The following is a 27,246-nucleotide window of genomic DNA, read 5'->3' as shown; positions in this document are numbered from 1 at the left end:
TACTCCCATCACTCCTAAAATTCAAACTCCTTCTGGTAGCTTTCCACAGTGTAATGTAAAATTGGGAAGTTTTTTTTACAGTATGATCCCAATTATGTTTCACAATGACAACAACAAAAATGTAGAAGAAAATACTCCAAAATGTACAAAGAGGTTGGTGTACAATAGTATAATTGTGGCTAATTTTTTGGTATAATTTCGACCTTTCCATGCTTATGATTAAGAAATGCATTTTCTCTCTAAAATTGAAAACTCCTGATCTCAATAACTTACAAACTAATTTAACACTTCAAAAAGTTCCATACAGGGCCAGTGGCTCACGCCTGTAATCCCAGCACTTTGGGAGGCCGAGGCAGGCGGGTCACTTTTGGTCAGGGGTTCAAAACCAGCCTGGGCAACATGGTGAAACCCCATCCCTACTACAAATAAAAAAAAATTAGCCGGGTGTGGTGGCGGGTGCCTGTAATTCCAGCTAATTGGGAGACTGAGGCAGGAGAATTCTTTGTACCTGGGAGGCAGAAGTTGCAGTGAACTGAGATCATGCCACTGCACTCCAGCCTGGGCAACAGAGTGAGACTGTCTCAAAAAAAAAAAAAAAAAAAAAAAGCAGTTAGCTGGGAAAAACACTAATTCATATAAAAATTGACCCTTAATTTTTTTCTTTTAGAGACAGGTCTTACTATGTTGCCCAGACTGATCTTAAGCTCCTCAGTTCAAATGATCTTCCTGCCTCAACCTCCAAGTAGCTGGGACTACAAGTACCTGCTACTGTGCCCAGCTTTACCTTTAATTTTTTGTTTTTGTTTTTGAGACAGAGTCTCTCTCTGTCACCCAGGCTAGAATGATATGATATGATCATGGCTCACTACAGCCTAGACCTCCCAGCCTCAAGCGATCTTCCCACCTCAGCCTCCCAAGTAGCCGGAACTACAGGCGAGCCACCATACCCAGTAAATTGGGCCTTAGTTTTTAAAAAATTACATAGCAATAATATGCAGTCATTGAAAATCATTGTAAAGGCCGGACATGGTGGCTCACACATGTAATCCCAGCACTTTGGAGGCTGAGGTGGGAGGAGCACCTGAGGTCACATGCCTGTAATCCCAGCCACTGGGGACGCTGAGGCAGTTAGAGACCAGCCTGGCCAACATGATAAAACCCCATCTCTACTGAAAATACAAAAATTAGCCAGGTGTGGTGGCGGGTGCCTGTAATCCCAGCTACTCAGGAGGCTGAGGTAGGAGAATCATTTGAACCTGGGAGGTAGAGATTGCAATGAGCCGAGAACACACCATTGCACTCCAGCCTGGGCAACAAGAAGAAAACTCCATCTCAAAAAAAAAAAAAAATTGTAAAAGAATATTTAATCCTATAAAAAGAAGTTTGTGTTTGGGAGGCCGAGGTGGGTGGATCACGAGGTCAGGAGATTGAGACCATCCTGGCTAACATGGTGAAACCCCATCTCTACTAAAAATACAAAAAATTAGCCAGGCATGGTGGCAGGCGCCTGTAGTCCCAGCTACTCAGGAGGCTGAGGCAGGAGAATGGTGTGAACCCAGGAGGCGGAGCTTGTAGTGAGCCAAGATCGTGCCACTGCACTCCAGCCTGGGGGACAGAGCGAGACTCTGCCTCAAAAAAAAAAAAAAGAAGTTTGTGGCACATTGTTACATATAAAGCATATCCTGATTTTTTTTTTTTTTTTTTAAATAGAGATGGAACCTCACTGTCACCCAGGCTGGAGAGCAATGGTGCCATCTCAGCTCACTGCCAACCTCTGCCACCCGGGTTGAAGCGATTCTCTTGCCTCAGCCTCCGAAGTAGCTGGGACTATAGGCATGCGCCACGACGTCTAATTTTTTGTATTTTTAGTAGAGATGGGTTTTCGCCGTGTTGACCAGGCTGTTTTTGAACTCCTGACCTCAAGTGATCCACCCACCTCGGCCTCCCAAAGTGCTGGGATTGCAGGCGTGAGCCACTACACCCGGCCCCCATCTCTAATTTTTAAAAAAATTTTTTAAAAAGGCCAGGTGCAATGGCTCACACCTGTAATCCCAGCACTTTGGAAGGCCGAGGTGGGTGGATCACTTGAGGTCAGGAGTTCGAAACCATCCTGGCCAACATGGTGAAACCCTGTCTCTACTAAAAATACAAAAAATTAGCCAGGCATGGTGGCGGGCACCTGTAATCCCAGCTAGTCGGAAGGCTGAGGCAGGAGAATTGCTTGAATCCAGGAGGCAGAGTTTGTGGTGAGCTGAGATTGCACCATTGCACTCCAGTCTGGGCAACAAGAGCAAAACTCCGGCTCAAAAAAAAAAAAAAAAAAAGTTAGCAAAAGTTATCTCTGAATGGTAGAATTATGGGTGAGTTACATTTTCTTTTTTGTGCTTTTCTGTATTTTTCCTATAATAAACATTTATCAGAAAAAAATCGATAAATATTAAATTTTAAAATAGCTACTTATATCACAAGACAGAGCCAACTAGAAATAGAGAATGAAACAGTAAAACCAAATGATCTTCATTTTAAAAATCATTTTCTTATATTTAATTGTAGGCTTTTGATACTAGTAGATCAAATTTACCTAACTGAAACTTCGGTAAATTTGGTTTTATGATCATGGTGACATCTATATTAATCTGTTACACTGGCTGCAGGCTAACTTTCCAAAACAAAGAGGTCAGCGCCCTGCCAAAACATGGCCAAGACTTACCCTATAGGGGTGAAGGATGTCTTCTGGAGGACAGTGGCTCTGGAAGCAACGGATTTAGCATGTTCTAGTTTAACAGTGGCCTGAGTCAGAGGCTGAGACAAAACATTGGTGACTTGCAACTGGAAATAAATAAAAAATTATTTGTTACAACAAAGGCTACAGGAGCAGAGAATTTTGTTACTGGGGTGCTTTATCTATAGGTTGTAAGCTCTGCAGGAGAGCAAACCCCTGCTTTGGGAAATCTTCACAGACCTTGGGTCTGCTGCCTAATCCTAAAATGGATTATTACAGGTGTGAGTCACCACACCTGGTCAATATATTTCCTTCTTTCTGATTCCCTATTCTATCCACTCTGCTACAGAATCTTTAAAAGAATTTATCAGACTGGGCATGGTGGCTCATGCCTGTAATTGCAGTGCTTTGGGAGGCTGAGTCAGGAGGATCACTTGATGCCAGGAGTTCAAGACCAACGTGGGCAACATGGCAAGACGCCGTTTCTACTAAAAAAAAAAAAAAAAAAAGGTTTTTTAAACTAAAAAATTAGCTGGGCATGGTGTCATGTGCTTATAGTCCCAGATACTGAAGAGGTTGAGGCAGGAGGATTGCTTGAGCCCAAGAGTTAGCATGAGCTATGACTGTGCCACTATACTCCAGCCTGGGAAACAGAGGGAAACCCTGTCTCTGAAAAAGAAAAAAATAAATGTCTCAGCCAGGCTGGGTGCAGTGGCTCACGCCTGTAACTGCAGTACTTTGGGAGGCTGAGATGGGAGTGATTATCATTTAAGGCTAGGAGTTTGGGACCAGCCTGGGCAACACAGTGAGACCTTGTCTCTACCAAACAAATAAATAAATAAATCAGCCAGAAAAATACTTTAGGATGGTACCAGCAATGGGAAAATTAAAGAAATATGGATAACATTAATAACTATCATTTGTTGAAAGTCAACTACATGCATATACCAGGCTAGGCCCTTTACATATATTCTCCTATCAATAGTATGACACAGATAGAATAATCCTTATTGCACAGGTGAAGAAACAAGCCATAAGAGGTTAAGGGACTGCCAAAGGTCACATGGCCGGTTAAGTAGTTGAGCCAGGACTCAAACCATCTATTTAGTTTCCGAGTCAATTATTTTTCCACTTTGTCCTCTTAGCCCCTCTTGACTCATAGCAAACTATGTTCATCGGGTTACTTTCTACCCAAGTCTTTGTTGAGGGTATACAAGTTGTATGTAGAGAGAAAATGGGCAATTTTGAAGAACAGGGTACTCACTCAGGAGGCTATCTGCAGGGGCCACCAAAGTAGATCTAATGGGACAGACAGGACTGTCCTAAGTGGAAACCCAACACTTAGACATAAAAATAAAATGCTAATTTCTCATGAAGATCTTAGCTTATCACTGGTTCCCAAACAACAGCAACAAAATGCCTCATTTGAGATGAAAGTTCTAAGCATATTCAAGATCTGTGCATTTGCTCTGTTCAAAGAGTTAACACAAAGGAGAAGTCTATGCTTACTGCTGAGTGAAAGGGAGGACTGTGCTATAAAGAGGCAAAAAGATGGCGGCCGGGCGCGGTGGCTCAAGCCTGTAATCCCAGCACTTTGGGAGGCCGAGACGGGCGGATCACGAGGTCAGGAGATCGAGACCATCCTGGCTAACACAGTGAAACCCCGTCTCTACTAAAAATACAAAAAACTTAGCCGGGCGAGGTGGCAGGCGCCTGTAGTCCCAGCTACTCGGGAGGCTGAGGCAGGAGAATGGCGTGAACCCGGGAGGCGGAGCTTGCAGTGAGCTGAGATCCGGCCACTGCACTCCAGCCTGGGTGACAGAGCGAGACTCCGTCTCAAAAAAAAAAAAAAAAAAAAAAAAAGAGGCAAAAAGATATCCCATCAGGACCAGGGAAGAAGAGAACTGATCAACCATAAACACCAGAATTACTTGAGAATTAAAACAGCTGTTGTAAAATAATATAGTTAGAAAATTTGGGTACTGGAGGAAGTCTATGCTGCAGTGGGCCATGATCGTGCCACAGCACCCCAGCCTGCATGATACAGCGAGACCCTGTCCAAAAAAACAAAACAAAACAAAAAAATACGACAAAGAAAGTTTGGTATTGGGAAAAACATTTTAGAAGCAAGACTTCTCTATACATCTGGAGTTACAGGCCTAGAAATGCAATATTCCTGCACTTATTGAAAGCCTGTACTTTTTTTTTTTTTGAGACGGAGTCTCGCTCTGTCACCCAGGCTGGAGTGCAGTGGCGCAATCTCGGCTCACTGCAAGCTCCGCCTCCCGGGTTCACGCCATTCTCCTGCCTCAGCCTCCCGAGTAGCTGGGACTACAGGTGCCCGCCCCTGCGCCCGGCTAATTTTTTCTATTTTTAGTAGAGACGGGGTTTCACCATGGTCTCGATCTCCTGACCTTGTGATCCGCCCACCTCGGCCTCCCAAAGTGCTGGGATTACAGGCGTGAGCCACCACGCCCGGCCTTTTTTTTTTTTTTTTTTGAGACAGGGTCTCGCTCTGTCACCAGGCTAGAGTGCAGTGCCGCAATCTCGGCTCACTGCAACCTCCGCCTCCCAGGTTCAAGCGATTCTCCTGCCTCAGCCTCCTGAGTAGCTGGGACTACAGGTGCCCGCCACCATGCCCTGCTAATTTTTGTATTCTTAGTAGAGACGGGGTTTCACCATATTGGCCAAGATGGTCTCAATCTCTTGACCTCGTGATCCGCCCGCCTCGGCCTCTCAAAGTGCTGGGATTACAGGCGTGAGCCACTACGCCCAGCCAAGCCTGTACTATTTAAAATCCTCTAGGGAGAGGCCAGGCATGGTGGCTCATACCTGTAATCTCAGCACTTTGGGAGGCTAGTTCAAGGCCAGCCTGGCCATCATGGCAAAACTCCATCTCTACTAAAAATACAAAAATTAGCCAGGCATGGTGGTGTGTGCCTGTGATCCCAGCTACTTGGGAGACTGAGGCACAAGAATCACTTGAAACCAGGAGGTGGAGGCAGCAGTGAACCAAAGTCATGCCACTACTCTCCAGCCTGGGTGACAGAGCAAGACTCTGTCTCAAAAAAAGCAATAAAAATAAAAATTAAAAATCCTCCAGGAAAAAAAAATTTTTTTAAATAGAGTTGAAGGGTTCTGTGGCTAGTTCACCCAGTGGTCACGTCTCCATTTCAAGGCTCAGGGAAATGAGCCTTGCCCTCCATTTAATGGGTATGTCCTTGTAAAGGCTACAATTGGCTGTGACCATAGTCCCGATTTCTGAAAGCCTTCCACTAGGAATGACAATCAGAGAGGCACACTTTGGGGATGAATGTCTTACCCTCAGGATAGCCTGTTCGTGAGTGTCGGAAGCAGAGCCCTCGGGCACAACCACAACCGGCACGTGGTAGCGATTATGGGAAAGTACAGCAGCCGCAGAGGCCACGCTGAAGGCTTCGGAGAGGGACTCAAAGTTCTTCTTGCTGAAGATTGCGTTCATCAGCTGGATGACCTGATCCTGAAAGAAACATGAAATGCAGCCGTTTCTCTTCCTCTGCTGGGAAGGTGGGAGGGCCACTGCTGTAGAGGAAAGTCACTCCTTATCTGTTTCAGGTGTTCACATGGGAGGTCTTTTGGTCAATGATCCAAATTCGTAGATGGAGAAAACACAAATATTCTGCATTTAAACTTAGAACTTGGATGTGGTTGTTTTTTTCCCATCTTCCGTTATAAACTGAAATTCATGATTTGTCAGTTATTTAATAAGTGCTTACTATACAGGCCAGGCACGGAGACTCATGCCTATAATCCCAGCACTTTGGGAGGCCAAGGCGGGTGGATCACTTGAGGTCAGGAGTTCGAGACCAGTCTGGCCAACATAGTGAAAAACCCCATCTCTACTAAAAATACCAAAATTAGCCAGGCATGGTGGCATGCGCCTATAATCCCATCTACTCAGGAGGCTGAGGCACGAGAACTGCTTGAACCCGGGAGGCGGAGGTTGCAGTGAGCCAAGATCGCACCACTGCACTCCAACCTGGACGACAGAGAAAGACTGTCTGAAAAAAAAATCATAATAATGCTTACTACACAAATGCAGGGTAATTCCAGATAACTACTGAGATATGAAACTATATTATGAAATACACATAATAGTAATTATTTGTTAAATGTCTATATACGCCAGGCATCATGATAGGTGCTTACATGCATTAATTCAAATTTTGACAAAAACTATAAAAGACTGCTATTATCAATGTTTCCCAAAAAACGAAACTGAGGCTAAAGGAGGCTAAGTAACTTCTGCAAGTTACAACAACATTAGCAAGACCAACATTCAATTGTAGGATTGTTTGTCTCCGAAGTCCTTCTGCAAGAACATCTGTTCTTTCCTGGTTCCCATTATCCTCCCAGCTAAGCTACCTTTCCTCCCAACCTACTTGTAAGTAGTACATTGAGGCAAAGTTTTTATTTATAAGACCAAACGTTATAGCTAAAATGTACATTAAAAAGAAACTAAAATAACTCTCCATTAAGAACTAATGGGCTGCTTAGAGGAGAAAACTAAAAGCAGTTTTTTTAAAAAAAGTGGAACCTAAAAGGCATTACTAAAATTCTGGAGGTTGTTTGCTTAGGAGGAAACATTTTCCCCTTCAATCAGTTTTGTTTTTTAAAATCTACCATCCAACCAAAGAGCTCTCTTATTCCTGACAGTGTTATTCACAGTCAACATGAAAGAATTTTCTTTCATTGGACCAATTACAATTTTCCATTACTAGGCTGCTGACATGTTAAAATGGGTGACTGTTCACCAGAACTGTTGTGTCAAAAGCAGTGACAGCGAAATTACTCCAGCCAAGTACCTGGTTAGCAGCAGCTTGGAAATAAAGGAAGAAAATGTTTAAGTTGTATATGTACAATACCATTAATTCATCTACTTTACTGTGTATAGGACAATCAGCAAACAATCTGTACCCCAAGACCCCACACTCTTGCACTTTCACCCATAACAGAAATTAAAAGGGAGTATATTTCTAGACCTGCTACACTTAGGACAAAGGAAGAGACACAAAAAGAATGTAAACACTTGAATAACTTATTTGACCATATCCTCTGGAGAAAATATGAAATTAATTCCAATTATCCAAGACAGATAATTATTTACTTAAAGAAACTTGGCACAAAACTTGTAATGCATAAAGAAATGAAAAGTTCTCACTTAAAACCCAAATCTCTCCTCCTAAAATTTAAATAAAAGCAGCTTGTATTTTAAGTACTTTAGATTAAGGGCTGGTAACTTCTCACAGACAAGGGGTACAAAGACGGTCCCACTCAAAAAGACTTCCCACATGCATTCCAACTAAAGGTTCTTTCAGGTTAACAACCTCCTCTTGAGAAAAAGAATGAACTCTTGGCGGATGTGTGATAGACACACATGCCTCTCAGTGAACTATGTCCATCAGCAAAGATTAGCTAAGATTTAGCCGTTGCTGAGGATAAGGGGGAGGGAGGAGAAGCAATTATGAGCCCAGGGAAGGATGTGAATGGGCCACCAGAGTGGAAAGCATTCAGGAGACAAGCAGAAAGGGGTATTGGGAAGAAAGGAAGATGAAACAGGAGTAATACACGTGGCTTCTTTGATATTACCTCGTGACATGTACATACCCCATTTAAAGCAAGTGTGGTTTGTTTACACGTCTGTCTCACTAGCAACCCATTTCTTGAAGACAGGCATTACATCTTTCTATTTCTCATTCTTAATCCCTAACCCAGGACACTGAGTGACAACATCCCAAGGTATGTCTGAACATTCCTCTCTAATAAAAGCTATCCTTAGCAGATAAAGCTGATGACCCCTTTGGGTTTCATGCCTGAAAACTGTTAGATGGGTACCTCCTTAATGGATGGCTCAGTCCCCACATGATCCATGAGCTTGTAGGTGGCAGCCACAAATAACGCTGTTGTTTCCAGTCCTTCTTCAAACTGGAGATACACGCCCCCCAGTTCATCCAGACGAGCAACAAGGTCCTGCCATAACAAAACAGAAACATGCTGGATGTCAAGTAACAGCAGAAATGAGATGCACGAACCACTGTCAACCCCACTGCAGACAGCTTCGTGACATCTCTCACTCTAAATCTGAAGACCACCTCAGTCACTTAATACTTTCTCAAAAATGGTCCTTAGGCAGAGTAAAGTATATCAAACAGACATTTGAGGAGAGCAGTGTCTTCTGCACTTCTGGGAGGGTTCCTTCCTTGGCCCTGTGTATGCAGGCCCAAGCCCAGGAGTCATGGCAGGGAAGGCTCCAGCTACTTTGGGTGGAAGGCCAGTGGGCCAGGCTGCCGTGCACCCAGGAAGCATTGTGACACAGATGGAGTCCGTGGCCATCCATCTGAATACAACCTACAAAGCATGGCGTTTCCCAGAATTTCTTAATGCTCCAAAAGACAAAGAGAGACACACTGCTCTCCTAGGCAACATGACTAGGCAACCAACGTGTCTGTGAAGCATCCAGTGAAAACACCATCAGGACTGCTTGTCAGCCCTGCCAGGCAGTCCATGAAAGAGGCCCCAGAGAAGCATGATATTCTGGACAAAGGCAAGGATAGAGCAATAATAAAAACCACCATCACCACGTCCTGAGCACCTATTATGTAATAGGTACAAATATTGCTCAGGACACAGTACCCTAATACAAAGAACACAAGTGTGCCATGGATATAAGAAGCAATGTAACTGATCCTAACACATCATGCATGGCTATCTGCAAGACTCTTCTACAGCGTATCAAAGATAGGAGCTGGGAAATGTATTTGGCAAAAGATTCACACCTCAATCTCCTCCACGATGCTCCTCAGGTCAGCCTGCTGGGACAGGTGGGATGCTGTCTGCAGAGCCTGGACCGTTCTGGAAGGTAAAGAGTAGAACCCCAATGAATGGCAAGTCTTCTTTCATCTACTCACCCCTTCCCGTACTTGGGACACTTTCACAAATATCCCACTCTTGTTCTTTAGAAGTACAAGTTGGTCTCAGCCTTTAAGGAGTTTACTTATAATCCAGTTAGGATAGGTATGACAAAACCCGGAAAAGATCATCACAGCTGAGAAGGCAACGCAGGCAACAGAACTGGCAAGAAGAAGCGTGGGCCTTGGGCCGGGCGCAGTGGCTCACGCCTGTAATCCCAGCACTTTGGGAGACTGAAGCAGGCAAATTCCTTGAGCCCAGGAGTTCAAGACCAGCTTGGGCAACATGGTGAAACCCCATCTCTACTAAAAATACTGAAAATGAGCCAGGTGTGGTGGCGTGTGCTTGTAGTCCCAACTATTTGGGAGGCTGAGGTGGGAGGATCGCTTGAGCCCAAGATGCAGAGGTTGCAGTGAGCCACTGCACTCCAGCCTGAGCAACAGAGTGAGACCCTGTCTCAGAAGAAAAAAAAAAGATTGAAGCAAAATTCATATAAAATTAACAATTTTAAAGTGAACAATGCAGGGATGCTTACTATATTCACAATGTTGTGCAACCACCACCTGTCTAGTTCCCAAATATTTCCATCAGTCTAAAATAAAACCCACTGGTTGAGCATGGTGGCTCACACCTGTAATCCCAATACTTTGGGAGGCCGAGGCAGGAGGATCACTTAAGCCTGGGGGTTCGAAACCAGCCTGGGCAATATAGTGAGACCTCATCTTCACAAAAAATTAAAAAATTAGCTGGATCACTTGAGCTAGGGAGGTCAAGGCTTCAGTGAGCCATGATTGCACCACTGCACTCAGTCTAGGTGACAGAGTGAGACCCTGTCTCCAAAAAAATAGATAAACAAAACCCACTGAACAGTTTCTCCCCATTGTGTCTCCCCTTTGCCCCCGGCAACCAGTAATCCATGTTCTAGCTCTACGGATTTGCCTACTCTGCTATTTCATAGAAATGGAATCATACAATCTGCATCCTTTTATGTCTGGCTTATTTCGCTCAGCAGAATGTTTTCAAGGCTCATCCATGTTGTAGCATGTATCTGCACTTCATTCCTTTTTATGGCTTATTCATACAATTTTATCTATAATTCTGGAAGATAAGCTTTTTAAGATGGAACATGATAGGTGTATACATGTAAGACTTGTTAGATTCTGTTCTCTTAAAGCAGATAATTTGGAAAACATAAATGGTGCTTTTCTGGATAAAATGGGGAAAGGAGAAGCCCCCTGGTGGTTAACCGACTGCTACTGCCACCCCAGTGGTTTCCTCATTCCTAAGAGATGACTGGGCCCTTGTGTAAAACCTCCACTTACCAAGTCAATGTGTCAAGGAATGTAGAGCAAGAATCTGTCTGCTTATGTCAAGATCATAACAATTTAGATTCTCTCCATGGGAAACTAATTCCATTAAGATGACAAGTTGGAAAACAGCAGAGTCACAATTTACAGAGAGACAAGCCCTAGAGTACTCAACGACACCTATGGGATGCTTGTTGTTATAATACACTTGAGAAAATGAAACCTGAATTTCCAAACGAGATAAAAATCACACATCTGCCCGTGATAAATGCTGTGCTCAGAAAAGGGGGTTAAGATAGCCCAGAAAGAACTTCTCAATTAAGGTATCATTTTTTTCTCTTTGGAATGAGCGAGTGCCGCATGGTAACAACCTCAGAAGTTTTAGAACGAAATTAATCCACTGAGTTTTAGAAAGTTTTGTCACTGGCTTTAATTACTTATTCCCCAGCCAGCAATTTCTTTTTCTCTGGAGCATAGTACTGTATTCAAACATTAAGAAAGCAGATCTTATCTTGCTAATATATAGCAGATGATTCAGAGAAATTGATTTATGAGAGACAACAATGAGATCTTCTCAGATGGTTCATTCAAACCTACAAGTATTTTCTTGTTTTCCATTCAAGACAAGTTTACAAACATTCACTTCCTAGAAAAAGCCTATTTAAATATAGAAGGCCCACTTAGAAGAGTTCTAATTTATATCAGATTGCCTTTAATAGGGCAAATTAGTAGTAATATAAGGCATCCGACCAGTTGGATTTCACAATGACCCTATGAGCCATTCTCCAGGTTTGCATATGAAAACACTGAGGCTTAGCGGGGCTAAACAACCTACTCATGGTTACAGCGGTTGAGTAGAAGAGTGGATTTGAACACACTTGTTTCTACTCCAAAGCATATGTTCTTCCTACCTATAAGCTTTCTACAAGACAGCAGAAACACAAAAGTATAGTTTCATCCTTTATTAACTCCTTTGGATACAGACCATGTGCCAGGCTCTCTAAGCACTGCAAATAAAGCTTATGGCTGGGTGTGGTGGCACGTGATTATAATCCCAGCTACTCAGGAGGAGGTGGGAGGATTGCTCAAGCCCAGGAGTTTGAGGTTGTATGATCGCATTGCACTGCAGCCTAGATGACAGAGGGAGACTCTGTCTCAAAAAAAAAAGCTTATGATCTAACATACAAATAACAACGAAGGAAGTAACAAACTCTCTAAGAAAGGGGACCTGTTTGTTAGGAACCTAAGAAACAAATGGTCCAGAAAAGGAACTCCGTTTCCTACATGCCCACCAAGAACCAGGCACTGCGCTAGGGTCTTCACACCTATTATCTCACTTAATCCTGTCAGGTGCTCTGATGTAAGAATTATGGGTTTCATTTTAAAGGCGAGGCTCAGAGAAGTTAGAATATGTGAATATGAGGAGGGTGTAAGGATGACATAGAGGAATGTCAACTGCCTGTGAACCCTGTCCTTAACAAAGCTTTAAGTTTACAGAAAAATCTGATTGTTAGCAAAAACACAAAAAACAAACAGAAAAACCTGAGAAACAATCTCACTGTTTTGAACGGGGGAATTGATATCACCAAACTCTTGCTAAACAATGAACAGGATTCCAGAAATGTACTCCACACCCTCCTTCAGGGTTGCAATTAAATGGTGAACACAAATAAAATAACAACAAAATCATTGTTTTAAATGAGGAGTTTCAGTGTTTTTAAGAAAAAAAAAAAAAAAAAACTATAACCGGCCTGGACAACACAGAGAGGCCCCATCTCCACTAAAAACAAAAAATTAGCCGGGCAGCCAGGCGCAGTGGCTCATACCTGTAATCCCAGCAATTTGGGAGGCCGAGGCAGGTGGATTGCTTGAGGTCAGGAGTTCAAGACGAGCCTGGCCAATGTAGTAAAACCCCGTCTCTACTAAAAATACAAAAATTAGCCAGGCGTGGTGGCGTGCCTGTAATCCTAGCCACTGAAGACGCTGAGGCAGGAGAACTGCTTGAACTCGGGAGGTGGAGGTTGCAGTGAGCTGAGATCACATCACTGCACTCCAGCCTGGGTAACAGGGTAAGACTCCGTCTCAAAAAAAAAAAAAAAAAAAAAAATTAGCCAGGCGTGGTACTTTGCACCTGTAGTCCAGCTACTCGGGAGGCTGAGGCAGGAGGATCACTTGAGCCCAGACTTCAAGGCTGCAGTGAGTTGTGATCATACCATTGCACTTCAGCCTGGGTGACAGAGTGAGATCCTGTTTCTAAATAAATAAAAATTTGAAACTACATATATTATCACTTAAGAGCTTAGCAAAAAACACCCTGGAGTTATAACATTTCCATTTATAACAAACAGGTAAGGTGCTTCTCCTTCATCTAAGCTTTTTGCAGAGTAGTAGAGTCTGATTCCTAGAACACTCCACCCTCTGAGCAACCACCTCTCTCACCAGATGCTACCTCTCACAACTTCCAGGGATCCTGGAGCCAGCACTTTGCAGAGCCTCCACTGCCAACATGCCATCTTGCCCTGGCCAAGCCTCAACAAAACATGCACGTGGCTCCTTCTGAGTTATCTGCCCTTGCTCTAGCCCTCCAACCTCACAAGGCAGCTGGATCTCTAGGTGATGGCGTGCTCATACTCCGGCTCAGCACCTGCCTTCTGTTTGCAAGGCGTGCAGAAGACTGCGTCCATGTGAGCTCCACGAGAACAGGGACCTTACCTGCCTTCGTGCAATCACGCCTGCGGTGCCTTGCACAGCACCTGGCACACAGAAGTATTTACTGAAGTACTTGCCCAGGAAGTATTTGCTGAACCAATGAATGAGCCCTCTTAGGATAGGGCCCGAGACAAATGAAGCCTGAGAAGTGCTCGAGATGACAACTCACGCCAGCACAGTCTCCTCCTTGCTGAGACGAGCAGTAAGGGCACTGAGTGCTTCTTGGGATGCCAAAGGAAGGCCAAAGCCGCTTAGAGCTGCAACTGCATGGTAGATCTGGTTAACAGATGAGTCCTCACTGACAGCTGCCAGAAGCAGATCTTTGGTCTCATTTGAAATAGAGATCTAAGAAAGAATTGGCAGACACAGAGTTTTAGAACAGGTCTTGGCAATTTGTGGCGGGCATGGCAAAGACAGCACGCAGAGCAGCTGCCAAAGTCACCTCCGCCTCATGTACGCTGATTCCCCTCTAATCCCCAGATACCAGGATGAAATGTTTGTAAAACCTCGGTACGACACCCCCATCTGAAAAGATGCTGACAAATTACCTTTCTACTTATACGGTTCTCCTGTGTTCAATAAAATGACTTTTCAGAAACCTCATGTAGGGGTACACTTCGAACAGTTTTAAATGTTAAAGGGAGATGAAAGGAAAAAATCAAGACCTCCCAGAAGAAAGGTAAAAACTGTATGAAAAGGTTATTTAAAACCCTTGAAAAGTAAAAACATAGGAGAAACATAAACTACACTTTCTTAAGGAAAAGCAACGGACTCTCCTAAAAAAAGGATTTTTGACATGACCCTTCCCCTTTAAAAATGCACTATTTTTTTTTTTTTTAAATAGTTAAAAATCATTGTCAGTGTAGGAACCCGGACTCACCTCACATCCTGAGAGGGCCTGGCTGGCCTGGGCGGCGTAGAAGAGGGAATCCACATTGCTGGGATCAAGGTTAGATCTGATGTAGGTACATGCTTTCTACACAGCAGGGAAAAGTCAGTGTTAAGTGGTGATACATGTAGTGAACCAGGAAAAGCAAAGGCATTTTTAGATAACATTCGAAGTCATTATAGATGGCTTGAAGAAGGAGCTACATGAATTTAGTTTTTAAGTAGTTACTTTCCATAGGACACGGTTTTACCCAAAATTGCTGACTTCGTACAAACAGCAGTAAGTCTAAAGGCACTTGAGTCCTTCTGAATCTTAGAAAGGAAAGAAGGAAACCACTTCCCGAATCACCTGTCTGGCCATGGCCTGTGCTGGGTATTTATGAAGCTCTTCATTTTAATGACATAACGACCCTTTGGTAGAGATTATCACTATCCCCATTTACCTGAAAAAGAAACTGGGGCTTGAAATTGGTAAGTAATCTGATGAAGGTGACAAAGCTACTAAGTGGCAGAGTCTCTTCTGATTCCAGCTGTACTGGCATTTCCACTTAGATGTCACCAAGGCCAAGTCAGGCTCAACAAATCTAAAATGAGCTTAAGGCTCGGTGCAGTGGCTCACATCTGTAATCCCAGGCCTTTGGGAGGCTGAGGCAGGAGGACCGCTTGAGCTCAGGAGTTCGAGAACAGCTTGGGTAACATGGTAAGATCCCATCTCCACAAAAAATTCAAACATTAGCTGAGCAGGTGGCGGGTACCTGTGGTCCCAGCTACCTGGGAGGCTGAGGTAGGAGGACTGCTTGAAGTTGAGGCTGCAGTGAGTCATGTTCATGCCACTACACTCCAGCCTGGGAGACAAAGCGAAACTCAGTCCCCCAAAAAATAAAAATAAAAAATAAAATGAGCTTAAAACTTTCTATTTCTTCACCAGGACTTCCCAGCTCATGCACAGGTAACGCCATGCATCCAGCAACCCAAACCAGAAATCTGGGAACCATCCTTGACTTTTCCCTACCCCTCCAAGACTATCAAGTCTACCTCTTTTTCATTTCTCAGGCCCAGTCCCGCCTCTGGTTTCTGTCACTGCCTTAGGGCAGGCCCTTGCCCTTTCTCACCTAGATTGTCCCAGTAATCTCCTAAGTGGTCTAAAGCCATGCAATCCATTCTGCACACTGCTTCAAGACTGATCTTCACAAAATACAAGTGTAACCGTGTTGCTTTACCTTTAAAATCCTCCAGTGGTTCCCTATTTTTCTCAGACAAGATCCAACTTCTGACTCAGCATGAAAGGCCCTCATGACTGACTCTCCCTCTCCATGCTGCCTTCATCACCACAGCCCTAATTCCAACTCCAAAATCTTACCCTCCAGCCTCCTGCAGCTATACCACGCTCTTGCCATTTCACATTTGACGCTGCTACCCACCCTGCCGGGAGCACCTTTTCCTTGTCCTTCCTGCCAGCCAAACCAGGCCCTACCTTCAACTCTGCTCAGATGTTCACCTCTTCCAGACAGTCCTCCCAGAAGAGCCCAGGTATCCACCCTCTCAAGTGCTCCCCCAAAGCACATACCACACCGTACTTACTAGTTCCCCCAGTGACTAGTGGCCCAAGATCAGGGACTTTGCCAAATGCCCATCACAGTGACTGGCACAGAGGAAGCACATCACAAAACCCCCAAACTCCTGGTACTGCGACTCTCCTCGACTCCAAGAAACAGTATCAAACCATTAGACTACCAATATTTTGGTTGAAGTAATATAAAATTCAGCTATTCAAAAAGATGTGGTAATAGTAACAGTTAAAAGTGGGTGCTGGTTGGGCACAGTGGCTCACGCCTATAATTCTAAAACTTTAGGAAGGTGAGGCTGAAGAATTGTTTGAGGCTGTGGTGAGCTGTGATTGCACCACTGCAGTCTGGCATGGGTGGCAGGGCAACAACCTGTCTCAAAAAAAAGAAAAAGGCTGGGCACGATGGCGCACACCTGTAATCTCAGCACTTTGGGAGGCCAAGGCGGGCGGATCACAAGGTCAGGAGATCAAGACCATCCTAGCTAACACGGTGAAACCCCATCTCTACTAAAAATACAAAAACAAAATTAGCCAGGCGTGGTGGCGGGCACCTGTAGTCCCAATTACTCGGGAGGCTGAGGCAGAAGCGTGAACCCAGGAGGCGGAGCTTGCAATGAGCCAAGATCACACCACTGCACTCCAGCCTGGGCGACACAGTGAGACTCTGTCTCAAAAAAAAAAAAAAATTGGGGGTGCTGGGCGCGGTGGCACTTGCCTGTAGTTCCAGCTACTCAGGAGGCTGAGGCAGGAGAGTCACTTGAGCCCGGGAGGCGGAGGTTGCAGTGAGCTGAGATCGTGCCACCACACTCCAGCCTGGACGACAGAGTGAGACTCCTTCTCTCCCGCCAAAAAAAAAAGTAGGGGGTGCTCCTGGAGAGTAGGACAGGGTGGAGGGCAGGGGCAGCACGCTGCCTTTCACTAACAGCTATTTTGTATTGTCCAATGTTTTACTGTGTGTACATGCTACTCCAACCAAAACTTTTTTTTTTTAATTTTATGAATGAATTTTTTTTTTTTTTTGCATCAATTAGGGATCTGAAGAAAACAAGTAAAGCTACTCAAAGAGCCCTAGCGGTGGAATGCGAGGAAGCTGAAAACGTGTGCTTTGTCGCCATCTGGTGCTGTAACAATGGAACAACACTGGAGACCCCAAAACAATGACTACGGTTACTTCTACCTCTACCATTACCTCCTTCTGAGCACTTAAAATGTGTCAAAAGCTGTTCGAAGTGCTTTATGTGCATTTCCCATTTAATCCCCAATCTATCTCATGCATCGGGCATTCTTATTACCTTAAGTTTACAGATAAGAAAACTGAGGCATTAGAAAGGCAAAGTAACCTGTCCAAAGTCACTCAGCTTTTAACCAGGGGAACTAGAATTCCCTGGCTCCAGAATAGCCTGGCTCTGGTGTCTGAGCTATAAAACCTCTACTTCTCAAGAGCCCACTAAAAGCAATCTATTCTGGAGTAAGACAAGCATCATTCCTACACTTTGCAAAGACAAATCAAGGTAAACCGGTCCAGTGTTCAGTGGCTTCAAAGCCCAAGATGTTGACAGCAGAGTTCACAGGGCAGCAGAAGCAGGGAGACCTCCCAGAACTGCTCAGCCTGCTCAGCGAGCCCACCCAGTGCTGAGGCTTCGGCCAGCTGCTCTCGGGGGACTGGAAACTTTGACTCCAGCTGCCCTCCAACGTTCTAGACTCATCTTCCCCACTGAAGGCTGAAAACTGCCCCCTAAATGTCCACCCCCAATCTGCTTGCTTCCAACTTTCTGTGCTAATACTCCAATTAATCAAATACCCTCTTGAGCAAAAAAGAACAGCAGTGATTTCTTCCATCATAGGTTTTCCCCTACAACTCTCTGAACTGAATCAAACATGGAGTCCTACAGAAAAGACAGCAAATCTCTCTCATCCGCCCTCCCCTCCCCTATTTCCTCCATAAACAGCTCCCCGCTACTCTCGCTGCCTCTCACACTGTGCTTTGTAATCTCTTCAGACTTTGTTACTGTGATGTGCTGCCCAGGCACACACTGGCTGGGGCCCCATACCAGACCCTTTCTAACCGGGCCCACTTTTCCCCAGGTGCTTCTTCCTGCACTTCCCCACCCACCTCTGCTCCAGCTGCGAAAGCACCTCACTGCCCCAAAGCACAATAAGCACTTGGAAGCCTCCAGGCTTTGCACACCCTGTTCTCTCCATCTGGAAGCCCATTACCTCGTCAATTCAACTTCTCCTATAACGTATTAACAAAACTCAAGACTTATTTTAAAATACAACTTCCTGACCAGGCATGATGGCTATAATCCCAGCACTTTGGGAGGCTGAGGCGGGTGGATCACCCGAGGTCAGGAGTTCGAGACCAGCCTGACCAACATAGTGAAACTCCATCTCTACTAAAACTACAAATATTAGCCAGGCGTGGGGGTGCGTGCCTGTAGTCCCAGCTAGTTGGGAGGCTGAGGCAGGAGAATCGCTTGAACCCGGGAGGCGGCAGTTACAGTGAACCGAGATCGAGCCACTGCACGCTAGCCTGGGTGACAAGAGCAAAACTTTCAAACAACAACTTCCCTCAACCCTTCTCTCCCCTCCAGTGCCACCTTCTCTCTTCCCACACAGCCACACTGCTCCAGTCTTCATGTCCTCACTTCCACTCACTCACTTTGGCTTCTGCCCCCAGCACACCAGTGGCAACCTCCAGATTGTCAAAGCAGAGGATATTTTCCAGTGCTCACTCCTCAACGATGGACAGACCAATCACATCCTCACTGGGAAACATGCGCGCCCGTAGCCTTCTGGGATACCACCGCACCCTTCCTGGGTCTCCTACTTCTCTGGCAGCTCCTCCCTCAGTTTCAAGCTCTCCTGCTGTTTTCTCAACTCCTAGGCTGGGCTCTCATCCCACCACCTCCTGCCTCCCTAGGCCATTCCATCCGTGCCCATGGCTTCATCCTAAACTTCTATGCAGATAATTCTCAGACCCTTAACTCCAGCCCAGACTCTCTCAATAGTCACTTACATGACTCAAAGGTATTTCAAGCTCACCATGGTAAAGAACAAATTCGTGATCTTTCCCAGACAAATCCCATTCTTTTCCTGTGTTGCTATCTTATGGAATGGCCCAACCACCCATCCATGCAGCAGAAGCAGAAAGGCCAGGTGTTATCTTTTGTACCCCTCCTGCATTCAATCTTGCCCTGTAGCCCCCTGCTATGGTCTGTCTCCCAAAAAGCAAGAGCGAAATCTTTCCGAAATGCAAGTTGAATCACGATACTAGCTATTTAAAATCTATTGCTCATTGGAAACAGATCAGAACTCTTCCTGTGTGGGCCAAGGCACTGTGGCTTGGCCCCAGCCTGCCTCACTCGTCTCCCTCCCTCCCACTCTGTTCCACACACCTCCTCCTTTCAATCTCAAATGTAACCTGCTCTCTATCCTCCGCACAGGCTGTTCCCTCTGCCTGAAGTCCCTTCCCTCCTTCGTCTCACAGTTAACTCCTCCTCTCCCTTTCGAATTCAGATCCATCATACCTTCCTTCACTCCAGTGCCTACCACATGCCAGGTGCTGTTCTAGGAACTGGGGATACACAACAAATAAAATGGACAAAGTCCCTGCCCTTAAGAAGTAGAGTGAGATTAGGGTGATGTAGAGAGGTTTGAGTTTTGGGTTTGGGGTTTGTTTTGTTTTTGTTTGTTTTGAGACAGGGTCTTGCCCTCTCACACAGGCTGGAGTGCAGTGGCATGATCGTAGCTCACTGTAGCCTCCAACTCCTGGGCTCCAGCAATCCTCCGTCCTCAGCCTTCTGAGTGGTTGGGACTACAGGCACACACCACTATGTCAGATAATTTTTTAACTTTTTGTAGAGACAGGGTCTCGTTTTGTTGCCCAGGCTGTTTTCAGACTCCTGGCTTCAGGCAATCCTCCCACCTCAGCCTTCCAAAGTACTAGTATTACAGGTGTGAGCCAACACACCCAGCCCAGAATGAGATCTAAATTCGGAGATTTCCTCAGGAAAGCCTTTCCTGGCAAATCAAAGTACCCTATTCTATCCCTATAAAAGTCCCCTATTTATAACAGCACATATTTCACCTTCATAAAACTTACCACTGTTACAAATATTTGTGCATATATTTGATTACATGACTAATGCCTATCTCAGCTATTAGACAATATATTCTTAAGAGTGCAGGGGCCCTCTCCCTCTTAATGGTTCAAGAGTAAATCCCCAGTGCCTAGCACTATACCTAGTGCATAGCAGAAACTCACTACATATTTGCTGAATGATCAAATGAAACCTGCACCAGCCAGCACACATGGCAACACCCACTGTGCAAGATTTGGCATACAGTGTGAGTGCCGGCTCCCTCTGCTGGACTCCCGTGGTACTTTCCACAAACAGCCCGTCTGCCTCTTTGCACTCAGCACTGTATTACCGTACTCTCAGTGGATAATGAGCTCCCTTGTCTTCTCTGCGTTTAGCACAATGTCTAGCACACAGCAGAGGCTCCATAAACGATCACTGCCTGAAAGATTGCCTCATTCTCTGCTCTCCCCAGGAATGAACTGAGTGCTTGAGCCACAAACAAATATACTTACTACTATATGCACTCGTCATGTGCCAGGCACTATGCTAAGCACTTTATACTTATTATCTCATTTAGTGCTCACAACACTTTATAAGGGATGCATTTTGTAAAAATAATTTGTTTTTTTTTTGAGACAGGGTCTTGCTTTGTTGCCCAGGCTGGAGCGCACTGGTGCCATCACAGCTAACTGCAGCCTTAAACTCCTGGGCTCAAGCGATCTCCCTGCCTTCCTGCCTCAGCCTCCTAAGCCACCTAGGACTAGAGGTGCATGCCACCATGCCCAGCTAATTTCTTTCATTTTTTGCAGAAATTGGGCGGGAAGGGGGGGGGGTCTCACCATGTTGCCCAGGCTGGTCTCAAACTCCTGGCCTCAAATGATCCTCCCACCCCAGCCTCCCAAAGTGCTGGAATTACAGGCATGAGCCACTGTGCCCAGCATGTTCTTAATCTTGTAAAAAGCTAAACAATGATATCCATAAAATCACCATTCTGATATGCTTATGTTTTATATAAATATAACTCAAATGAAAAATGCTCACTCTTTTTTTTTTTTTTTTTTTTTGAGACAGAATCTCGCTCTATCACCCATGCTGGAGTGTAGTCGTGTGATCTCGGCCCACTTTAAGCTCTACCTCCCAGGTTCACGCCATTTTCCTGCCTTGGCCTCCCGAGTAGCTGGGACTACAGGTGTCCGCCACCACACCTAGCTAATTTTTTTGTATTTTTAATAGAGACGGGGTTTCACTGTATTAGCCAGGATGGTCTTGATCTCCTGACCTCGTGATCCACACGCCTTGGCCTCCCAAAGTGCTGGGATTACATGTGTGAGGCACTGTGACCGGCCTTTTGTTTTGTTTTTTTTTTGAGACAGGGTCTCACTCTGTCACCTAGGCTGGAGTGCAGCAGCATGATCTCGGCTCACTGCAACCTCTGCCTCTGGGTTCAAGTGATTCTCCTGCCTCGGCCTCCCGAGTAGCTAGGATTATAGGCATGCCCACCACGTCTGGCTAACTTTTGTATTTTTTGTAGAGACAGGGTTTTGCCGTGTTGGCCAGGCTGGTCTCGAACTCCTGACCTCAAGGGATCCACCGACCTCAGCCTCCCAAAGTGCTGAGATTACAGGCCTGTAATCTTTTTAACAACTAAAATCAACTCTCATTCCACACTGCTGTCTCCATAGTTTCTATTCTCAGTAAACCCCATTTCTCCCAGTTTCGCTGCTAAAACCTCTTGTGAGATAATAACCAAAATCTCTCCAAAGATCAATCTGTGAGAACAATCAACAGTGTATCTAGTGGAGCCCAGGGAGTTCTCTCTACTGAGCTGAAGGCAACAACGGCTGAGCAGGACATGCACCACTACACGGAAGTGATAGTAATGAAGACTTTCTCTCAATGGATTTATGTAGTTTGCACATCTAATGAGGAAATTCAACAGCTCTGAAACATCCGTATAACTCCCTTTCTTCCATTACTTATAATGCATACACTACCTAATCAACAGAGCACATTTCATAAGCAATTAGAATGCAGTATGTGATTAACTCATTTATTTTCTGATTAGCAGGCACATTTAGAGAGCTCCCATTTTGATTGAGCTGAAGTTTTACAGTTCAAATATTTGTTAGACACCTGTGTGTCAGAGGTATGCTAAGCAGTGGGGATGACAGTCTGAAAAAACAATGTCAATCAATGTGTACCAACTGCTACTACTATTTATATATAGTCATGCTAATCATAAGGTTAATACTACATATTACCACATGCCATCAACATGCTAACGACCCCGCACACATTACCTGTAAACTTAGTATTATTGTCTCCATCTTACCGATGACAGAACAAACATTTTGAAAGGTTAAGGAAGCTGCACAGGTGACTCCGGTGTGAAGTTTTGAAGTCAACACCTTGAAGCCAAGCTCTCTGACTTCAGTGTCTGTATTGTAAACATAAAGCCACAGCCAGCCCAATCATGTAATTAACGCAAGTCACACTGCATAGCAGCTGTCCGGATGCCTCTCAATCTACATCTTCAGCCCTAACCAACATCCCGCAAACTTGTGATGATGGCAGAGAATAGCTTTGGGGGTATGTCTTCGACCTAAATCTCCTACAGAACTCCAAATCACGACACAGATCAAAAGACATGCTCTGGATGAAGTGGGAGCACCTCATTCATCCGTGACCCCCCTACACTGAATCCTGTGGTGCCACTAAAGTTTGAAAACCTTCAGGAGAAACTTTTCATCCTGCATTCAGATCCTGCCAAAGGTCAACATTACTATTCCAATGTTATCTCCTATACCTCACAATATAAAACCTCTAGTCAATTTGCTCTTTCTCCCCAGGGCCTCTAAAGACATCACCGAAAACCAGAGCAGAAATACAAAGCATCACTACAAAAGGCACCGTGAATACAGTGTCTGTGCCAGGCACTGTCTGAACTCACCTAAACAAAGTATAAATAGAAGCAAACCTTTTCAGTGTAAGAACGATAATAGCTACCATTTCCTTTGAGGGGCATACTGTAATTTCACTTTCTTCTTACAATGATTCAGTGAGGTAGGCTTCATAACTCCCTTTTCAGAGAGGTGGAGCCAGAATTAAAAGCTTGGGTTAACTGACTCTGATGTGTATACTCTTACTTTTGAGAAGAACTAATTTTATCAGGAGGTACATTCACCTTTAGGGTTTATAAGAGTGAAATCATGAGGAAAAGTCTGTTTCTTTAACAGAATCACACACAGGAAGAAAACATTGGGCAGAAACGGAGAGCTGGTTGTTAGGAAAAAATTTGAGTAAGCTGGATCTCATATAGCTGGGATCAGCAAACTTTTTCTGTAAAGGACCAGTTGGTAAATACTTCAGGCTTTTTTTTTTTTTTGAGACGGAGTCTGGCTCTGTCACCCAGGCTGGAGTGCGGTGGCCGGATCTCAGCTCACTGCAAGCTCCGCCTCCCGGGTTTACGCCATTCTCCTGCCTTAGCCTCCCGAGTAGCTGGGACTACAGGCGCCCGCCACCTCGCCCAGCTAGTTTTTTATATTTTATATTTTTAGTAGAGACGGGGTTTCACCGTGTTAGCCAGGATGGTCTTGATCTCCCGACCTCGAGATCCGCCTGTCTCGGCCTCCCAAAGTGCTGGGATTACAGGCTTGAGTCACCACGCCCAGCCATACTTCAGGCTTTATGGCCAGCCTAGTAACTATTTAACTCTACAGTTAAACTGAAAAACAGTTGTACCTAATGTGTAAATGAATGCATGTTCACACACACACACACACACACAGTTTGGCCCATTGGCAAAAATGGAACATTTTGAGCATCAAAAAGAATAACAATCGAAATGGATTGAAAGATACCAATTGCAGCCGAGAGGGGTGGCTCACGCCTATAATCCCAGCACTTTGGGAGGCCAAGGTGGGTGGATCACCTGAGGTTAAGAGTTCGGGACCAGCCTGGCCAACATGGCAAAACCCTGTCGCTACCAAAAAATACAAAAATTAGCCAGGCGTGGTGGAGAATGCCTGTAGTCCCAGCTACTTGGGAGACTGAGGCCGGAAGGTCGCTTGAACCTAGGAGGCGGAGGTTGCAGTGAGCTGAGACTGCAAAACTGCACTCCAGCCTGTATGACAGTAAGACTCCATGTCAAACAAACAACAAAAAAAGACATCAATTGGAGGCTGGGCACAGTGGTTCACATCTGTAATCCCAGCACTTTGGGTGGCAGAGGCGGGAGGATGGCTTGACCCGAGGAGTTTGAGACAAGTCTGGGCAACATGGCAACACCCTGTCTCTACAAATATTAAAAAAAAAAAAAAAAAAAAATTAGCTAGGCATGGTGGCATGTGACTGTAGTCCCAGCTACTTGGGGGGGCTGAGGTGAAGGATCACCTGAGTCCAGGAGTTTGAGGCTGTAGTGCACCATGATCGCACCACTGCACTCCAGCCTGGGCAATATAGTGAGGCCTTGTCTCAGAAAAAAAAAAGAAAGACACCAATTGGGACTATCAGTGCTGCCCTAGACAGAATTAAAGATATTGAACTTCCCCTCCTACCATAAATAACTATCAAACTGTTTGAAATATATGAAATTGAGACACCGAACAACAGACAGCAAAGGCTGGGATCCTTTAAAGAAGGTTAAAAAGTATCACAATGGGCCGGGCGCAGTGGCTCACACCTGTAATCCCAGCACTTTGGGAGGCCAATGAGGGTGGATCACAAGGTCAGGAGATCGAGACTATCCTGGCCAACACAGTGAAACCTCATCTCTACTAAAATACAAAAAATTAGCTGGCGTGGTAGTGTGTGCCTGTAGTCCCAGCTACCTGGGACGCTGAGGCAGGGGAATTGCTTGAACCTGGGAGGTGGGGGTGCAATTGCAGTGAGCGACTGCGGTGAGATCAAGCAATGAGATCAAGCAGTGCAGTGAGATCGAGCCACTGGACTCCAGCCTGGTGACAGAGCGAGTCTTCGTCTCAAAAACAAAAACAAAACAGACAAAAAGTATGACAATGATACCAGAAATAATGGGAATTTAAATGGAAATTCAGTTATAGGGTTCTTTCATTATTTGTGACATGGCAAAATAATAATTCACGGTATACTGTGAGAAATTAAGGATGCATATTAAAATCTCTAAACAAAACTAGACAAACACTAAAAAAAAAAATTAGATCTAAACAGCCAATAGAAGAGATAAAACAGAATGTTTAAAAATAATCAAGGGGCTGGGCACAGTGGCTCATGCCTGTAATCCCAGCACTTTGGAAGGCCCAGGAGGGCAGATCACTTGAGGTCAGGAGTTCAAGACCAGCCTAGCCAACATGGCGAAACCCCATCTCTACCAAAAAATACAAAAAATTAGCCAGGCGTGGTGGTGCACACCTGTAGTCCCAGCAACCAGGGAAGCTGAGGTGGCTGGCTTGAGCCCAGGAGACAGAGGTTGCAGTGAGTCATGACCATGCCACTGCACTCCAGCCTGGCTGAGCCACACTCTGTCTCAAAAAAAACAAACAAAACAAAAACAAAAAAAAAACAAAACTGTTCTGAATCCAGGAAAGATTTTAATCATGATGCATTTTCCTCACCATTAGTCCAAAAACATGTCTCAAAATTGCCTGATGTAGTGACTACCATTATTTAATACATGTGAGTGCCTTCTACCTTGAATTCCCTTATTATTAGTCACACACATATGGGGGCACTTAGTAAGTACACATGGTATTGAACAGTCTCACTCCCAGAGCTGAAGTAAAAGTTTCTAGATGATCTATGACTTGCTCTTCTTGACATCCCACTAAAAATAACTGATCTGGCATGATCCTTAACATACATTAGGCAAAAAAACAAAAACAAAAACAGACCTGTCAAACTGAAATAAAATTCTTTTTTTGAGACTGAGTCTCACTGCTGCCTGGGCTAGAGTGCAATGGCGCCATCTCAGCTCACTGCAACATCTGCCTCCTGGGTTCACACGATTCTCCTGCCTCAGCCTCCTGAGTAGCTGGGATTATAGGCATGCACCACCACACCCAGCTAATTTTTTCTATTTTTAGTAGAGACAGGGTTTCACTGCATTAGATAGGCTGGTCTCAAACTCCTGACCTCATGATCCACCTGCCTTGACCTCCCAAAGTGCTGGCATTACAGGCGTGAGCCACCATGCCCAGCCAAATATTTCTTATACTGGATTAACCTTGGTTATCCTCAAATGAGCAAGAGTTAGTTTTGAACCACCCCAAAGGAATATAGTGAGGGGATGAAGGTCCTCCTGAACCACTCTGACCACCAGGACAAAAACAGCCTTACCTTTGCATCTGGCACCTGGGCACCAAGGCTGCTGAGTCCCACGATGGAGTAGAAGGCAGATTCCAAATTTGTGAAAGGGCGATCCAGCGAGGCTTTCAGTCTCTCCACGTCATGCTTGGTGAGGTAGTGAGTGGGCGTCAGAGCCCAGGTGCTGGCTATGATTGTCAGGGCCAACAGGAAGACAGTGCTTGAACCTTGGGGGGAAACGACCATTCAGTACACTCCACACTCTTCCAAGGTGCTATACACAGTCCCAGTGATGACGCACACCAAGATCTGGGAACCAAATCACATGGGGAAGGGTGAGGGAACCCAGGGGTTTAACCTGAGGAGAAGCCAGGGAGCCTGCTCTTCAACTGGTGGAAGGACAGTCCTGCCAGCAGCCTCCAGGCATCTAAAGCACAGGCCTTATCCTACTATTCCCATTAAGTCCTCTGCCTCTAAGGACAAACCCAATCCTGAATCCTCACACCTTGTCAGCCTCTCAACCAGCTCTCCTCCCTCGCGCTTCCTGCCATCTGTTGCTCTCTGGCTTCTCTGTCCTCTAAAAAGCCAGGTTCGTTCCTGCCCAGCATTTTTTCATGCTTTCCCCTACCTCAACTTTGCTTAATTTTTACTTTCAGAATTCAGCTCAAGCACCTCTTCCTTAAGAAGCTCTCTCTAGGATTAGGTCCCCAGTACAATAAAGTAAGGAAGAACCCAGGCTCT

At 45.1% G+C, this 27,246-nt stretch overlaps 1 protein-coding gene across 14 annotated transcripts in view; it reads right to left on the bottom strand.

Moving 5' to 3' along the window:
* RPN2 (ribophorin II) overlaps nucleotides 1-27,246 on the bottom strand; it is a 60,431-nt gene that overhangs the window by 28,491 nt on the left and 4,694 nt on the right. For 8 of the 14 annotated variants that reach the window (XR_013399858.1, XR_013399860.1, XM_077951707.1 and 5 more), the window contains exons 2-8: nucleotides 26,539-26,732; nucleotides 14,567-14,662; nucleotides 13,856-14,031; nucleotides 9,538-9,613; nucleotides 8,597-8,731; nucleotides 6,045-6,221; nucleotides 2,711-2,829 (exon numbers count right to left, since the gene is read on the bottom strand). Coding sequence is in view for 12 of the 14 variants with exons in the window: in XM_077951707.1 (XP_077807833.1) it covers nucleotides 2,711-2,829; nucleotides 6,045-6,221; nucleotides 8,597-8,731; nucleotides 9,538-9,613; nucleotides 13,856-14,031; nucleotides 14,567-14,662; nucleotides 26,539-26,732 (973 nt within the window). In the remaining 2 variants the exon portion in view is untranslated. The remainder of the gene's footprint in view (nucleotides 1-2,710; nucleotides 2,830-6,044; nucleotides 6,222-8,596; nucleotides 8,732-9,537; nucleotides 9,614-13,855; nucleotides 14,032-14,566; nucleotides 14,663-26,538; nucleotides 26,733-27,246) is intronic. The other 6 variants (XM_077951713.1, XM_028828407.2, XM_077951712.1 and 3 more) reach the window with 3 other exon arrangements.

The sequence above is a fragment of the Macaca mulatta genome, chromosome 10, assembly GCF_049350105.2.
Source record: "Macaca mulatta isolate MMU2019108-1 chromosome 10, T2T-MMU8v2.0, whole genome shotgun sequence".
Lineage (NCBI taxonomy): Eukaryota > Metazoa > Chordata > Mammalia > Primates > Cercopithecidae > Macaca > Macaca mulatta.
The sequence above is the reverse complement of the archived record's forward strand: the minus strand, read 5'-3'. Positions and strand labels throughout refer to the sequence as shown.